This window comes from Octopus sinensis, linkage group LG2 (genome assembly GCF_006345805.1).
Source record: "Octopus sinensis linkage group LG2, ASM634580v1, whole genome shotgun sequence".
Taxonomy (NCBI): domain Eukaryota; kingdom Metazoa; phylum Mollusca; class Cephalopoda; order Octopoda; family Octopodidae; genus Octopus; species Octopus sinensis.
The window spans coordinates 93,493,254-93,512,516 of record NC_042998.1 but is presented as its reverse complement, the minus strand read 5'-3'; the positions used below and the strand labels follow the sequence as shown (position 1 = coordinate 93,512,516).

Genomic DNA, 19,263 nt, shown 5'->3' with positions numbered 1-19,263 from the left:
CACGAATACAAAATTATATATTGATGTTTCGTTGTACATCATTTCAAAAAGTGTAGTTCTTTTTGTTTTTGTAATTTTTTTGTTAATTATTATTTTTCTAAAACGCTTTGCTGAAGTTGTTTATTACCACCCTTAATGGTTTAAAGTTTAAGAAAAAGAAAAAAAAAAAAAATGAACCGAAGAAAAAAGTGAAGGAAAAGAGGAAAACAAACAATAAACAACGCGAAGTTTTTTTTAATATATATATATATATACAAATATAATATAAATATATATTGTATATAATTATCATACTTTTAGAAAATTTGAAAAAAGAAATAACGATATGTATATGTGGAAGCAAATAGTTTTAATTTCTTTCATAACAGCGAGTTTTTTAACGCTTGTTGTTGTGGCAGCCCTATCAGATAGTCTGGATTTTAAAACTTTAACTGTACCTTTATTCGAAGTGGGTGAATTTTGCAAGCATGCTGTTTCCACTGTAACTACAGATGGCTGGAGTGACCTGCTTGCACGTAATTATCTGGACTTTTTCCTTTTATTTCGTATTGGAGTATACGCCACACTGGCTTATGTGACGATTAGTATTTTGCGCTGGCTATACCAGTTTCTCTTCTGCAACATGGATCGGACACGTGTACTGGGGACCACTGGATATGTACCCGATGGTGTACTCAGTATGAAAGAAATCGCTAACGGTGTACGTCGGCGAAGACGAGTCGGGGATATTCCACCTGTTTATCCCAATGGCTGGTTCGGATTAATAGAATCTCACAAACTGGCAATCAGACAGACCGTTCCTATAAGTATATTAGGTAAGTCTATTAAAAGTGCATTCATTTATTTATTTATCTATCTGTCTAAAACTCTTAAACTTTGTTTTTAAATATACATTAATATGATCTAGAAAAATTAAAATAAAATTTTAACTTCGAAAAAATTTCGTTGAACATATCAAAATAATGCACTACCCTCCCGCTCCCACACATATTCTCTCTCCTCTTTCTTTCTTTCTTTCTTTCTTTCTTTCTTTCTTTCGTTCTTTCTTTCTTTCTCCCCCCTCTCTCCCTTTCTTTCTCGTGTGGTATATCTATCTGTATGACAGGACTTCACCTGTATTAAGCTGTGTAACGTGAGTAGCCCTTGTCCAAGAAATTGCTGATTAACGCAGGATATCAAACTTTATTCCCACTCACCCACCTAAGAAAACAAAAAACGGAAAAAAGAAAAAGACAAATTTCCTCGTGGATAACTTGGGATTGTCTAAGGAAGATAGGAGTGAAATGTCGTGAAATAATACTTCTAGAAAATCATGAAATATTGTCTATGTTGCTGCTACTGGGTTAGGCTACCAACCACGTTTTTAAGACAAGTTAGATCGATGTTTGTCGACAAACTGAAAATATTATCATCTGAGGCATATTATCTCTGAATTTTCTTACGCTTTTCTTCATAATTCTCAGTGACAAAACAAATAAAATATAAATATTGCACTGGTTCATCCACCTAATATTACTGGTATTTAGTATTCAATTTAAAATGAAGCAGGAAAAGTTAGTAGTAAGTTATCTAGTTTCGATTCCAGTAATAAGTTTATTCTCCTGATTTCACGATTCTGTTGTTGATAGTTAATTATTGTAAGTTGAAATCCAATTCAAATTAACTTTGAGGCCGATAAATAAGATACTGAGGTAAATCAGTAAGATATTAGATCGATAATATTAGATATTGAGGTGGATCCACATAAATTACTCCCCAAGAAGTTGATCGTGTTTATCCATAGTCGAAATTTTAATACTGCGTGTGTACCTTCAGTAATTAAAATAATTTTTTCTAAAAATCGAATCTTTTTCCGACAAAGATCAAACTTCCAAAATAAAGTCTACTCCTTATAAAGTTCGTTTTAGCACTATCAACAACTTTGCAAACAGAAATGATGATGATGATGATAATGATAATAATAATGATGATGATGATGATGATGATGATGATGATGATGATGATGATGATGATTTCAAACTTTTGCCACAGGGGCAGCTTGGGGGAGGAGATTAAGTCGATTACATCGACCCCAGTGCGTAACAGGTACTTATGTTATCGACCCGGAAAAGATGAAAGGCAAAGTTGGCCTCGGAGGAATTTGATTAATAATAATGATAATAATAATAATAATAATAATAATAATAATAATAATAATAATAATAATAATAATAACTGAATTTCAAAGAAGGACATTTTTCTTTATAAAGACCTTTCACTAAAGGTATTTATTTTTTAACTTTGATAAAGAATCTTCATCATAAATCGAAGAAAATTTAATAAATTCATAAAGATTCTGTCAAATGAAAACTAGAAAAAAAAAATCATTCATTGATAAAGACCCGGCCAAGTTAAGCCAAAATATAAAGTATCGACTTTAAGATATAACTACATAAATACGTCCCAACATGACTTTGTTTCCTCATAACTTTTAGAAAAATGGGTATTTTTATATGAAGTTTTTCTATAAATAAGCTTCAGATGGTGCAGATTCTGATTATATTGGAATTTGTTGGGAAAATATCTTCCGGAGGTGGGGAAAGAAATTTCGGGAAATTCACATGAATCGGCTTTGTTTCCTTATAGCTTTCAGAAAAATGGGTATTTTGTAATTAAATTTTCTACAAATACTTTTCAGGTGTTATAGATTACATTTATATCGGGATTTGATATGAAAATACAAAACATTTTAAAAAAAATTTATCAGGAAACATATCGGACTCGTGTGAATTTTCCCAACTCTTCTACCCATCCTTAGAAAAAATTTCCCAATTTTCGGCATTATCGGAATCTACACCATTTGAAGCGTGTTTTTAGAAGAGTTCATTGAAAATATACATTTTCTGGAAGTTATGAGGAAATAAAGTCGGGTGGTAGCATACCTGTGTAGGCATGCTGACCTCAATGTAAGTTTGTTGCAAGTCATGTATTTAGAGTCCACATATCAAGTCCGTAGAAGTTACACAGACACACACACACGCACACACACACACACACACACACACACACACACACACACACACACACACACACACACACACACACACACACACACACAAATCCAAACAATACACACAAAGACGTGTGTATGCGTGTGTGTGTATGTGTATGGACGGTGACCGATCAGGAATTAGCTACACATTTTCTGTTATGTTTTTGTAGAATTTTCTGTTTGTTGTGTTTTTGTTAAAATATTGATATATATATACATACAGAGTGCGGTGAATAAACTGTCGTTTAAATTGCGCAAAAATGAAAAGAACTCTGATATCTCATTTTAGCAGATACAGTTACCAAAATTACATAAAAATATCTTGAAAATCTGAAGAGTAAATTTATTCAATAAAATCGCGACTGGCTTCAACTACGGCCTCCAGACGACTTCGGAATCTCCTGCAACTTTTCTGGACGGTCTCCTAGTTTAAGTTGGTGAATGCTGCCATAATCCTTGTCTTCCGTTCATCTTCGGTGTTACAAGGAGTTTTGTTGATCTCTCGCACAACTGTGCCCCACACTTAATAATCAAGGGTGTTGCAGTCTGGGGAGTTAAGTTGCCAGCTGTTAGGGGTGATGTAGTGGCAGAAATTGCCTGACAGCCATGATTGGGTTCTCCTGCTTACGTGGCATGGTGCAGAGTCCTGTTGCCAGACATAGGGTCTTCCAACAGCCACTCTCTTGACCCGGGGCACCACTACCTCCTCCTGGTACTTGATGTAGGCCTCCGTGTTAAGTCTGAGGCCGTGTAGATGAATGGAGGCATAACGTCACCATCGCATGTGATCATACCAAACACCATGATGTTGACTAGATGTTTGATTTTTATCACTCTCAGTACATGTCCTCAGACTGCACTGTCCTCAGACTGACACCCGAACACCCTGGAATGTCCGCATTGGAGCTTCCGGCGCGAATGCCAAGCATTACAGCATGTCGTTTCCAAATTTCTGACCGCCTGAATCGCGTCATGGTGCTGTTTTTCTCAAAGACAGTGCCCAACTAACCCTACTATACTTAATTGTTCACAAAATCAAAAACAAACAATGCGCACGCACAAAATTAAAGATATAAATGATATAAAATGGTGACAATTTACTCATCGCACCCTCATATATATATATATATATATATATATATATATATATATATATATATATATATATATATATATATATATACATATATATATATATATATGGTGCGATGGGTAAATATATGTATGTGTGTGTATATATATATATATATATATAAATATATATGCATAGATATAATGTGTGTGTTCGTGCGCATATATATATATATGTGCGTGTGTATGTGTGTGTATAATAATATAAATAATATATATATGCATATATACTTACGTATATATACACACTTACATATATACGTAAATACATATGCATATGTGGGCGCATACAATATGCTTTATATATTTATATACGCATGACTATCATAGATAGATAACACTGTGTGTGTGTGTGTGTGTGTAGTATATATATATATACATGCACAAATGGAAAACAATTTTTACCCGCCCTGAATAAGTTCAGCTAGGTCACATTCAGTTACCAGCACGATTATCTATTAATTTACTCTCCGATGGTGCCCCAATCCTCCCATCTCCAATATTATACACACACACACCTGATCCATGCACACATTACACTCTATCCGTACGTATCTTTATACGCATCAACACATCTTGTTTGTATACTTGTTGTTTCGCTTGTTATAATTTCTTTACTGAACAGTTGAACTAGACATGTGTTGTTAGGAATGAGTCAAGTTGCCTTTAATTTCTTATGAATTCATTCATTAAATAAAAAAAGGGGGTGGCTATCTACGAAACAATGAATTTTCGATTGACTTCACACGTGAAACTGATATCTCTTACACACATTTCACACACACACATCTGTAAACGGTGTAGAATTATCATTTTATAGATGTGTGTTTATGAGTGAGGATTATAATTGTGTGTTAGCATAGGTGTTTATATACGCAGTTTTTTCCTTGGGAAGATTGCGTAATCTGGAAACATGGAAAAGTGGAAAGTCTACGCATAAGACGTTCGCTGTTTTTGTTATTGCTAAATATTAGTAATCTTTCGGTATTAATAGACGATGTCATTCACCCACACAACGTTCCTTCCCGACATAAATACAGAGGCTAGGTTGAAAAGAGGGTGAATGACGTCGTCTACTAATACCGAAGGATTGCTTGAATATTTTAGATAAAGTCTTTGCATGAATATCAAAAACCATGTACTTCAAATGTAACAAAAATTGATTATAAAAAAGACAAACAGAAACGTACCCAGACACATCCCACCACGTTTCATTCTTTTAAATAAGTTACGTTTCGAAGTTGTAGATCTTGATTTAACCAGATCAAACCAAACTATCGATTGAATTCCTTCAGAGGTTAAAAGTGAAAATAGAAAGAAACCTTTTAATTCTATGTACAACAAATGTAAAGTTCCTGAACTATGACGACATCCCTGATCACTTTCATTAACAATTGTTTTCACTAATTAGCATTTCAATTTTGCAAATTGCAATTTCAGTCAATAAAATTTCTAGCTACTCGTTCTTAGTTACTTTTCCCGCGCGACTGTCACGTGTAAGCGTGGCTGTTTACCTCAATAACTGACAAGTCCGTCAAGCGGAAGTGAACTGTTGTTGTGTATTGTCAGGTATCAATAACTTCGCCACTCTGCAACCTAAAGTCAGGTATAATGGCATTGACGTTGTCTCTTCGATTTGTTTGTAAAGAAAAGAAAAAAAAAAGGCAAGAAAATACCTGGCTTCCACGAGTGCTTTACACACTTCGATTATTTGTAGCCGAGTTGTCTTTTATTTCACTGTCTAATTCAATACACCCTCTAAACTTGCATGTGCATAGTCATCACACATATTTCAGAGTAATAAAAGCTTATTTTTATTATTATTATTATTATTATTATTATTATCATCATCATCTTGTGAACTTTTAGACAGGAGGAGAAGGCAGGATCTGTGACCTTTCACAATGTCTTTATACAGGTGGGAGGGAAGGAGAAAACCGGACACATTATTCGAATGCTTACAACAGGTGATGTTTAAAACAGGCGACATATTTAGTCAACGCAGAGTGCAAAGCCAATTCACAACCTTAAATTGATAGTTTTTTTATTATTGACTCCGAAAAAATGAAATGCAAAATTGACTTTGGTGACAATTGAACTCAGATCATAGGGCGTTGGAATATAGCCACAATGTTGACGTTTTTCTTGTTTTTGATTTTAAAGTAGTTATAAATATTTATTCCCATTTTTTTACTAACATTCAAACCTTTGAGGCAATTTTCAGCAACAACATGATTTTACCAGTTTTTTTGTGGTTTCTATCGAAACCATTCGGTCTTTCTTTTAGCCTTGCATTCGCTCTTATGATTCAGGTTGTATAGGTTGGACATTGTTGCTACGACAGAAACTAGATTGAGAGGACCGCGGGCGTTCTCTCCTCTCCTAAACGACTACGAGAAATTTATTTCTCTATGCCAACCTGGGGGGTCGGGGAAGTGATGCGATCTTACTCAGTTTGAATTTACATATAAGAACAATCTTTTTTGAAGAAAGTGGCTTACATGTTGAGAATGAACGTGTCTACTTAAGGAATGACATAAAGCTTCTGAAAAGGTCCAGTGGTGGAATGTGGTCTGTAGGGTCACACCCGTTCATCACTTCATCATCATCATTACATAATTTTATTTATCATAAATTTGCATAAATATCGTTTATCCCTCCTTCCCTGACCCTTTGTGCTGTCCCCTCTGTGTTCGACAGTTATGGTTAATAAAAGATCAATTCGCTCTTTTGATTGACTTCTTCCTTGAAGAGAAATGGGTTCGACAGAATAGCTAGGTTGTTCGTTTCTCTTAGATCTTCTATGGCCTTTCTTCTTCATTTTCCCAGTAATGTAAAGGTAGGAACGAACTTCTCCCGGGAATATGTTCAAGCTTCTTGAAGAAACAACAAACAATTGTCAGTCTCCAGTTTGGTCCACGTTGACTGTTTGATATTCTTTTCTACTCTGGGCACAAGGCCCGAAATTTTGCGGGGAGGGGACCAGTCGATTAGATGGACCCCAGTACTCAACTGGTACTTAATTTATAGACTTCGAAAAGATGAAAGGCAAAGTCGACCTCGGCGGAATTTTAACTCAGAACGTAACGACAGACGAAATACCTATTTCTTTACTACCCACAAGGGGCTAAACATAGAGTGGACAAACAAGGACAGACAAAGGGATTAAGTCGATTACATCGACCCCAGTGCGTAACTGGTACTTAATTTATCGACCCCGAAAGGATGAAAGGCAAAGTCGACCTCGGCGGAATTTGAAATCTGAACGTAACGGCAGACGAAATACGGCTACGCATTTCGCCCGGCGTGCTAACGATTCTGCCAGCTCGCCGCCTTTTGACTGTTTTATATAACTATTTATTCAAATTTCGCTGAGGTCGACTTTGCCTTTCATCCTTTCGGGATCGATAAATTAAGTGCCAGTTGCGTACTGGGGTCGATCTAATCGACTGGCACCCTCCCCAAAAATTTCGGGCCTTGTGCCTAGAGCAAAAAATATATTGCTGTTTATTGTCAGGAATTTTCACTTGAAATGGCTATATACATAAGGTGGCTATATATATAAGGTGGCAGTATTGAAGGGATTAATCAAGTTTCAAATTCCGAGTGATAATAGCCAATCATGTAAAATTTCGAAAATTTCTGTTTCGTATTATAAGGGAAATCATCAATACAGCTGATAATTGATTCATTGATCAATATCTTAAAGTATTCTTTTACTTATTTCAGTCATTTGACTGCGGCCATGCTTGAACACCACCTTTAGTTGAACAAATCGACACCAGGACTTTGTACTTATTCTATCGGTCTCTTTGGCCACACTGCTAGATTACGGGGACGTACACACACCAGCATCAGTTGTCAAGCGATGGTGGGCGCACACACACACACACACACACACACACACATATATATATATATATATATATATATATATATATATATATATACGACGGGTTTCTTTTCATGTTGCCCTTGTTCCTTCAACCGTAAATGCGTAACACTTCGACGGACTAGCCTCCCGTTCTAGAGGAATGTTGAGATTTCGGTCACTTATCGGGTTATCGGTCCTATGATTCCTACAACCGGGGTCAACAATATTCAGCAGACTTACGTTTTTTATAACATATGAAAGGAAATAAGAAACGAAAATCGAAACTGCAATTTAGTAAAATTTTTAAACAGAAAATCGGTTTCATTGAACTATAGCAATCGTAATTCTGTGAATATAGATTACATTGAGAGAAAACAAAAAAAATTTTCGTTGAAGACATACTGGAATATGTCAATTGCAAAACATAGCTGGGAATTAATTGTGTTATTAGTCCAGTGTGAATAAAAAGTTTGAACTGAGAATGTAGAGAAAGATTGAATGAATATATATTTGGTGGGTTGTGTCTGCTTGTGTTGATTTTTAATAAAAAGAATTTAAGATTAAAATAAAGAACTCAATACTTTTAGCAGAATTCACAGCGTGTTAGACAGTCATTGTCGCCTCTCTTCTTCTAGTTGTAGTATATATATATATATATATATATATATATATAAAAATTGTGTGTGTGTGTATGAACTTAGAACGTAATGGAACATAGCTTAAATGTCAAAAAGCATCTGGTTCGACACTATGCTATAATTTCAGCCACTCATTATTCTACAGCAGTTTCTACATTCTATGAAATATTGAAATGTGTCTTTGCTATACCAAATGATATGATAGTTATTCTTTCACTTGAGTAAAATCTTTAAGAAGAAAATTCTCAGAAAATCTCTTTGGTGAACATATTCTCAAATTTGATATAAAAGTCAAAATAAAACATCCGGTAACTCTACTCGAAGCAAACTAACAAAATTGCAGACAGTCCCAGGGATATAAAGTGTCCAAATGTTATATATTACTTTTCTGATAAAACATAATCAGTATAAACTTATATACAAAATGAAGTTACTGTAAGAATTTTGACAGTCTACAATTTTATTTTTACAACTAAGTAACTTGACATTAAAATACGAACTGCGAAAAAAAAAAAAAAAAGGTTTTAATTTTGTGCGTGTATATGCTGGGTCTTGAAGGATCTTGCGTCACTTTTAATTAAAACTCTTATTTAATGTAACTATTAATTTTCTAAATTCAAAATACTAGAAATTATTTTTATGTTCGTTCAGGTTGCTTAACTTTGTTCTACATCACAGTGTGAAATACTTTCTAAATTGTTTTTAATTATAATTCAACCTGAAGTTAGACCTGTTCTCTTTCGAAGCATTTCTTGCTATCTTCCCTTCTTATATTTTAATTAATAGCATAGTTTTAATTTCTTTCTTAAATCAGGCGGTAATCCAGTAATGACATAGTCACGGTTTCCGCCGAGATTGATTCTTTTGAGATAGATAAAACAAGTACCATTTAAACACTGTGGTGGATGTAATTGAATAAACATCTCCCTCTAAAATTACTGACCTTGTGCCAAAATTTAAAAACATTACTGTCACGGTCTGGTATTATTCAAGACATAACATAATTTTAGAGGATATTTGGAATATTTTTTTCAACTAGATGATAAGCCTGTAGAAATGATATGATTGTTTGGATCTTTTCCCTTTGAACGGTAGATCGAGAAATTAATTTTTTGCAACTAAACACTTTCAAACTTCGGACACTGGTAGAATGTGTCATATAAAACATCTTTTACTCTTAGTGTTGTTGAGAAAAGTTTATATTTTCAAAGTTATCTCGTGTTAAAGTTGTTGTATTTCGGTAATTTCAACCAATCAATGACTTGTATTCAGCTGAATAAAATTATTGCTGTTGTTTGTTATACAACTGCTCTATCTTGTTTCAGTTACTGGGAGTGTGTGTATCCTAACCCTACCTTCAAGGGTTTAGTCGAACATATCGACTTCACTACGTAGTCATAGGGAAGTAAAAAACCAACACCGGTTGTCCAGTGGTAGAATGGAATCAAAACACACACGTGCGTGTGTGTGTGTATTCGAGGAGTTTCAACACAGCTTCTGTCTACCAAATCCACTCACAAGATATTGGCCAGTCTAGAACTATAGTTGAAGAGACTTGCCCAAGGTGTCGAGCAGTGGAACTGAGCCCGAAACTATCTGGCTGCAAAGCCAACTTCTTAACTACACAGCTAAGCCTGCGACTTGGTATTATAGTAGTTTCTTGAGGCAGATGATTCATTGAAAAAATCCTTCAGCTCCTGAATTTACCTTAATCAGTGGCGCGAGATCTCTTTCTAAAATTACGATCAGTACTTCGGTAATAAGGAATATATGTATTTTTAACGCTTATATTGTAAAGGTAAGCACCTAGGGAGTCGAATCGGAGGCTTGTTTTTGATTTCTAACATCTAACCAGTTTGCTTCCTCTTTTGCCACTAAATGCTCGTGGGAAGCAAAAATCACAACGTCTTAATTCTTTTTTTCTATTAGCCTTTTTTATCCGACGTCAGAAATCAATGTTTATAAGGATTAATTCGGTGAATTGCTAGTTCTTGACAATAATCTTATTACTTAGATTGTTATTTCATGTTTTGAATTAATAAAATAGAGGTTGTTATTGTAATCCAAAACGAAGAACTTGACAGCATTGTTTTAAAATGTTTCCTTTATCACTAATCGAAAACTTCAGTTTAATTTCTAATTTAGTATTACGGAAGTGGTTTTGTCCTACGTATGAGAAACACAGCAGAAGAAAGGAGTTTTCAGTAACTGTTCCAGTTCGCTTCATCCACTGAATCTATTGACTTACCAATTTTATAGTCCTGTAATTCCTCGCCATATCACGGTTCACCTATCGCGATTTATTATTTAAGCTTATGTCGATTCCTCCGTGGTGTTGTTTTGCATTTATAATAAAATAAATGTATATAGGCACAGGTGTGGCTGTGTGGTATGTATAGGCGGAGAAGTGGCTGTGTGATAAGTAGCTTTCTTACCAATCACATGGTTCCGGGTTCAGCCCCACTGCATGGCACCTTGGGCAAGTGTCTTCTACTATAGCCTCGGGCCGACGAAAGCCTTGTGAGTGGATTTGGTAGAGAGAAACTGAAAAAAGCCCGTCGTATATATGCATATGTATATATGTGTGTGTGTGTGTGTGTTTGTGTGTCTGTGCTCCCCCCACCCTCAACATCGCTTGACAACCGATGCTGGTGTGTTTACGTCCCTTGTAACTTAGCGGTTCAGCAAAAGGGAGCGATAGAATAAGTATTAGGCTTACAAAGATTAAGTCCTGGGGTCGATTTGCTCGACTAAAGGCAGTGGTCCAGCATGGCCGCAGTCAAATGACTGAAACAAGTAAAAGAGTAAAAGGTAAATTATAAAAGTAATATTAAAACAATATACAGTACAGTACTGTTTCTACTTCGCGGATTTTCACCTATCGTGGGGGTTTTGGGAACGTAGCACCCCCTATAGTCGAGGGATTACTGTAGTATTCTATCGTTGAAACACGAACTTTTTCAAAACCTTCATGAATTCATAGTACTAAGAAAATGAAATACATTTCTTCCTGATCGCTAGTTTCTCAAATGATCTGCTTACTTTTTTCATCTAACAAGCCGAAGAATATAAAATGAAGTGTTTTGCTCAGATAAACAATGCAATGCCCCTTGCGCTAAAAGTTCAATATCTTATTACTTCGAAGGTTCCAGCACTTTTAAATAAAGAATACCTATAAACAGACCCACCAAACTTTAAACTGCTGGTTTAGTGTTTATTTAACACCACCTTTCACTTATAACCACGACCTCTGTGTCAGCTACTTATGCGACCAAATGTCAGTGTGTCAACTATGTTGTCCGGAAGCTCAATGTTATATACATATTGTATTTGGGCAACCCTTTGGCGTGTCACAATGATGTAGGAGGAACAACTGTATGTATTCACATTTGTTGTTACTCTGTTTTAATTTCACTCTCTCTCTCTCTTACGAAGACGTGACACAACTGTTACTTTTTCTCTACAGACACCCTCCTAAACGCTCTAATCACAGCTAGATGGGTTACCTTACAATATCTGATTAATTCATTGAATTTATAGATAAACAATTACATCGTGGATCAACCAAGATTGCTGGACTCATTTTCATTTATTCCTAGATGTCTCAAAAGTTTCGTTGCACTATTGCGACCTGGCCACTGACAGTTCAAAAATAAATGACGCTGTACAAATGATTCCAAGTCGCAATGATTGTGACTAACATTGTAACAGTTTCTCTGTATTTTAAGGTAGCTAGAGTAGCTTTTCCACAATATAATACTTCATTTTCAACGGAAGATTTCAGATCAAGCCACTCACTTGCTTGACAAGTACTAAATTGATTAAAACAGTTGGATGTCATTTTCTGATTCATTAATATCATTCTGCGTTTTGTGCTAGGAAACTTCAGAAAAAAACTTGATATCACGTCGGGAAAAACTCAATTATTTACCCATCCGCATCCAATCATGTGGCTTTCGCATGTAATATTCCCTAACCTGATATGTTTCTACCTTGTTTCTACCTTTTGAGCCATAGAAGCATTTCTCAAATGTTTTTTTTTTCTGAATACCCTTCAATGTTCTTTCCTCTCGTCAGTCTTGAATTGTTTTATTATAATAAATGCAGTACAACACCAATATAGTAAATATTATTTGCAGCAGAATTATCAGTAAAATGTTAAATTAATTATATGATGGCGTTATTTCGTCGACCATAGATGAGAATAAAATAAAGTAGTATAGTATTTATAAAGACCAATGATCACATTGCTACATTGTTCTTGCTTTCTCAAGTATATTGGTGACTTTACTTAAGAGGTGTAAACGAGATTCGAAATTTGACTCGCGTATTTTGCTTGTTGAGAGTTTACTTCAATTTGACTGTTTAAAAACCCGAAGATTGCGTTATGCTGGGGGTATTATAGATGAAACTGTAGTCAATTCCACACCATTTGGGGTTTAAAACCCTCCCTGTGCTGATAAACGTAATACCTTAAACACGCCTGTGTGCTGATACTGTAAACTAGTTTCACTTATAAGGAACTTGTGGTAATTTGAGAAATGGGAGGACCAATTGCCATACTTAATAAAGATGATTTTAAACTTATATAACACGATGGGGAAAGTTAAAGAAACATTTTATAGACACAGACTCTGTTTTGTCTCCTCGTTAATAAGAAGTGGGGGGCGGGGTAAAAAGTTACAGCTAATAAATTTTGGTAAAGTCTGCTATTTGCCAGATTGGGAATCAATGCTTTAAGCTGTTATTTGGCGCTTCCCTATTTATCTGATCGTATCAGAGATAAAGTGCAAACAAGAAATCGTAAAATTTTGGGTAGCGGCTTGATTGACCAATTATACCAACATCTTGTGTCGAATATGTATAGCTTAGTTGCTGTATACAAAAAAAAATTCCAGAAACTAAAGGTTTTATGCAGTAAATAATAGGCTTTGAAATAATCTAAAAGCAGAGAGAAGGACAAAGCTTTTAAACACGTTAAAGTTAAAATCCTTATTCTAAATATCTTAGACTTGCTTAATTATTGACTTCACTTGACACAGAGTTTTAGATTTATAGGTGGGAGACAAGAATGTTGTACTTTCATGTTTGCTCGTCGAGCAGAACTTCTAGTTAGAAAATGAAACTTAGTTGAAGACTCAATTCGCCGAAAAACCACTCTTATGCTAAAGAAGTTTCCAAAGTGCTACTTTGGCGTGAGATCTACAATTTCAAGGGCGATTACTTCAGGCTAGTTTTTAGTTTCTTTACGTTGTAAAACTCACGGCTGCCAAACTTGCGTGATCTAAGCGATTATTTTAATTATTATATCGTTTATTCTTGGTTTCTTATTATTATTTACTAAACATAAATGAAACATGGTTTTATTATTATCAAAATAGTAAGAGTTTTGAAAAAAATACATTTACAATGCTCGCCCTTTAGGTTGTAGATCACACGCCAAAGTAGCGGCGTCTCCAAACCATACTCCTACAAAGAAATACTAAGAAATGGAAGAAAAGAAAATCATGACTAGACAAGGTCTGTTACTTTTGGAATCAACATAGCATTTTCAGCTTTAGTTATGTTATAATTCTTGTTTTAACGAACTCTTTATAATATGCTTCTTGAGTCCATAGCTCAGCTTTACGCTTCTTCTCTTTCATTTCAAGAGCACCCATTATAATTATTTCTACTCTAGGCACAAGGCCTTGAAAATTTTTGGGGAAGGGGAATAGTCGATTACATCGACCCTAGTGCGTAACTGGTACTTATTTCATAGACCTCGGCGGAACTTGAAGTAGTTGCAGGCGAAGTACCGCTAAGCATTTCGTCCGGCGTCCTAACGATTCTATTAGCTCGCGTCCTTGAGAGCACCCATTATAATGGCGGTCCACATTTATTTTCTTCTGTATATAGTCACATAGCATGAAACTAACTTTATATACGCCCGCGCGCACATACACGGAAGAAATCCAATTATAACTACATTTTACGTCTTTATGTCCCACTTTCATGATGTTTATTTTTATTATTCACGATAAACTTTATTTACCTTAGGGGAATTTATGATTTTATTAGAGTTTCCGGTGAAAATAAGGTCTTACTTGCAATAACACTGAGAAGACTAGCCAACTACAATAAAATTGATTTGCATAGTCCGTATAAATAATTTAATTGCAAGTTGATGTCACAGCTAAGGAAGAAGTATGCTCTCAACTTAACACAATGAGCGGAATATTCAGACGCCTTCCATAAATATTTAAATTTCGAGCATTCATAAAGTAACGTAGAACATATGTATAACAGTTAGTGCTTTTTAATACATGTTTAATAACTCGACTTTTCTTCGGAACATTAACAAAAGTGGTAAGCCGTTGTCTCTAATTTCGTATATATTTTCACGTGACGGATTTTGGGAATAAATTTTAGACATTTAAACAATTTTTAAAACTTTATTATTTTTTCTGTAGTGATAACCCTTATTTGGCCGGGAAGTTCAAGTTCTGGTGTTAATTTCTGATTCCTCGTAGACTGGTATACTAAAATTTGATGATATACGCATTTTGGAAAATTGTTACACTATGAATTTTAGGCGCAGGTATGGTGGCTATGTGGTAAAAAGTTTACTTTCTAACCACATGGTTCTGAGTTCAGTCCCACTGTATGGCACCTTGGCCAAGTGTCTTCTGCTATAGCCTCGGGCCGACCAAAGGCCTTGTGAGTGGATTTGGTTGACGGAAACTGAAAGAATCCGTCACATACACACACACACGTGTTTGTGTGTGTATTTGTCCCGACCACTGCTTGACAACTGGTATTGGTGTGTTTACGTCTCCGTAAATTAGTGGTTTGGCAAAAGAGACTGATGGAATAAATGTCAGGCTTTAAAAAAATAAGTATTGGGATTGATTCATTCGACTAATAATTTTTCACGGTGCCCCAGCATGACCGCAGTCAAATGACTGAAACAAGTAAGAGAATGTTCATTATAAATTTATCTTTCGTAATTATATTTGTTCATATAAGAAATAAATGAAGCATCGGAGATCGCGATTAAGCAATAGATAATGTCTGTTCTAGTCTAGATAAGGAACTTATTTCGCTTCCCCGTTGAAACCACTTCACTTCATTTTTAAGTAGTTAGTCTGCTCGAGAAAGGCATGAACATTATACAATCATATTTTTCTTTGTAAATTTATACTTTTGCATCCAGTTAGAAATCAATAAACATATTGTCACCGGGCGTTTACAAAGTAAAACAAAAAAATATATAACCCCAAAACATGTAAAGCTAATCTGTTTGAACCGAATGAACCTTTGAACTAATCCATTACCTACAAGAGGAACAATAAATCTAAGGGTTTGCTGATCGTTGTGGTTATTTATTTTATTGTTCATTATTCAAGAAAAGAAATGAGATAAAATTGACATTTTTATGAAGTCGCTTCTTTGTCAGAAGCTCCAAGTATTATTTTATTAGATTATTTTTATTGCGGATATCATTTTAAAATTGCAAATCTGTAAATATTTAGCGGTGTCTTAATCACAAAGGTCTATCTGTTTTAATAGCTTAATCCCGGTATTTTATATCATATCCTTATTTAGATTGTCAGTATTTTTTCTTTCTTATTTGGTTTAATTATAAGAAAGCGCTACTTTGCAAACACATTATAGTCTTTATGCCCCAGTCAACTTTTGTCTCATTACAGCAAGTACACGAGGGTGAATACTTATTTCTCATCAGTATTACAAGAGAGCATCGAAATATTCGTAGATATGTCTAATAATTGTCTGTAATTTAGACACAAGGCCAACAATGTTTTGAGACAGGGTGGTTTTTGTCGATAAACTCCATTATTTGTCTGCTAATTCATTTTATCGACTAAGGCGGCGAGCTGGCAGAAACGTTAGCACGCCGGGCGAAATGCGTAGCCGTATTTCGTCTGCCGTTACGTTTTGAGTTTAAATTTCGAGAGGTCGACTTTGCCTTTCATCCTTTCGGGATCGATTAAATAAGTACCAGTTACGCACTGGGGTTAATATAATCGACTTAATCCGTTTGTCTGTACTTGTTTGTCCTCTCTGTGTTTAGCCCCTTGTGGGTAGTAAAGAAGTAGGTATTTCGTCTGTCCTCATGTCCTGAGTTCAAATTCCGCCGAGGTCGACTTTGCCTTTCATCTTTTCGAAGTCTATAAATTAAGTATCAGTTGCGCACTGGGGTCGATCTAATCGACTGCCTCCCCCCGCCCAAAAATTTCGGGCCTTGTGCCTAGAGTAGAAAAGAATTCATTTTATCGAATCTGGAGGTATAAAAGGCGAAGTTGACTTCAGCGGGATTTGAACTTATCATCACCTCGATGGAAATTACGTAAAGTGTACATAACTTTTTGTCAACGGTAGCAACTGCCAAAACTTATGCACACATTATTTCTTTATTTCACCCCGTTGTTTCCTATATTTTAGTCGAATGGAAAATTTGATATGTTACATCACAATGCTTTGTTCTGATTTTAAAAACAGCTACATGCCCACTCTCACAAAAAAAAAAAAAAGTATTGTGCTTATTCTAAGCATATTTATCTATATAGTAGTTATCAACTTTATTTTACCCATGGCCTCTTTCTAAACTTAACTTACCATTGTGACTCTTTCAAAGACGTTACTTTTTGAAAGAAAGTGTTTTACAAAATGCAGTTTTTATTAATTGTAGCTGTATATTATGTTTGGAGTAGCTGACAGGCACGATCATTTATAAGCAGAAACAATACTATAACGTAGAACATAGACATGTTACAAAATTATTCGAAATTCTTTTTCCTTCTTGTAAAAATCTACATTCTAGTAGGCTCGAGGTGACTACACTCCATTGACGCGGTTTAGTAAAATTAAATCATACTCGTAGCTTTCACGATAGCTATTAACAAAAGTTTTAATTTCAATCTAAGCGTGAAACTATCATTTTCTGTGAAATCAATTCTAAGAAATAATTAGTTGCAATTATTAGCAATCAACGTTCATTCTATAACGACATAAATATGTTGTAGGAAGATAAGCTATAAGTTGCGCCAGAAATTAACTTTTATAGTGTGTGCTTTATTTACAAAAATTATTTTAAAATCTCGAGAATTTACTAACGTCCAGTCTTATATTTTTTTTTTATTTTTCAGGTTTACCAAATAGCTTTATAAAAATTCCTAACTACCTTTCTTTTTATCGGTGAATGTCTTGTCTTTTAGTATGTTAATATACTATAGTAAACGCTTTCATATTCAATGTTTTTTGCACAATGAAATAAATATACGAATTATGACAAAGTGATCATACGTTCGGAAGTTTAATTTCTGTGGCTTACAGAAGTCCTGTTTTTGACTTGGTCCCTAAATATGTGGTAAGCCCTCCACCTCCTCTCGTTATTGAGAATCGCAGAAAATTCTAGTTTCACAACTGCATAGAAGCCTGATTTTTGTTGGCAGGCACAGCGAAAACTATAGGCATGATTTGATTTTATTAAGCTGCATCACTAGAATATAATCACCTGGAGCCCTTTAGATCAGTGCATATAGACTTTTACAGGTAGAAAAAATGAGTTACGGACAGTTTCGAAATGTATCTTATTTATCTTCTCTCTCTCTCACACACACATACACACATGCAAAAGTTGCTGAAATCAAAGATTGTTATAATTTAATCATATATTTTATTAATTTTGGAGGTGAGTATTTAAAAAAACTGCTTTGTTTCTTTTTCATTCTTTCATTTCTGTTTTTGCTACTACTGCTCTGCTTTGATTTTATTGAAAATCTTTGTGCTAACGTCTCACTCGCTATGAGTCGTTGCGACTTATATAGTCTTGCAAAAAAGTCTTACTATTAACGTTGAGGGTTACCTAAAGCATGGTTTGTACTAGTTCAAGCGTTGTGTTTCATGTTTTTATATTTCAGTTTGATAGTGGCTTCAGTAATAGGAAATAAAAAATTATCATCTTCCGAGAAGGCAATTATTATTTCTTTTCCCGATCATTAGGATCACCAAAAATGCAGCTTAATGTTCGTAAATTAGACATTATCCTTCAATCAAACTAAAAAGGAAGGAAATAGAAGCACCAAGTTGTTAGAAAATCTGGCCCCAATAGAAAAAGTCCGATTTGAAGGAATTGAAACTCACGAAACTAATCTTTCGTGAAAGGAAACAGAACAATGAGTTGTGAAAGAATTTCAAATGCGGCGAATGAACTGTAGCCAGTCTTACTATTAGAAAGCCTCAGCACCGTTCAGGAATTTTTAATATGGCTTCAACCCGAAAGCTCTACATATAAAAGAAATATTTTGTTGACAGGAAACAGTTTCTTAAATTGAAAAAACAAAAAGAGGATTTCAATTATTTTGTTCGAAAATGCTTCCTTCAAGTATTGTTCTCACACCTGCCTGATAATATTTTTGTTCATTTGGCTAAATTAATCAGAAGATTCACCAGCGTAATGAATAAAATTATTATTTTGGTTGGGTTCGTCTTCAGTAGTGCACCGAATCGAAACTATGGCGCAGATCTTTGAATGAAAGTGAATTTTAAAAAGTTTGAAAAGCAATGAATCTTTATTTGCCGCAGGT

General features: G+C 34.8%; 1 protein-coding gene across 1 annotated transcript in view; it reads left to right on the top strand.

The window, feature by feature from the left end:
• The first annotated feature begins 290 nt into the window (after nt 1–290).
• LOC115223821 (cholesterol 7-desaturase) overlaps nt 291–19,263 on the top strand; it is a 206,496-nt gene continuing 187,523 nt past the window's right edge. Inside the window, exon 1 of the mRNA XM_029794501.2 lies at nt 291–815. Within this exon, the coding sequence (XP_029650361.1) occupies nt 326–815 (490 nt within the window). The 5' untranslated portion in view covers nt 291–325. The remainder of the gene's footprint in view (nt 816–19,263) is intronic.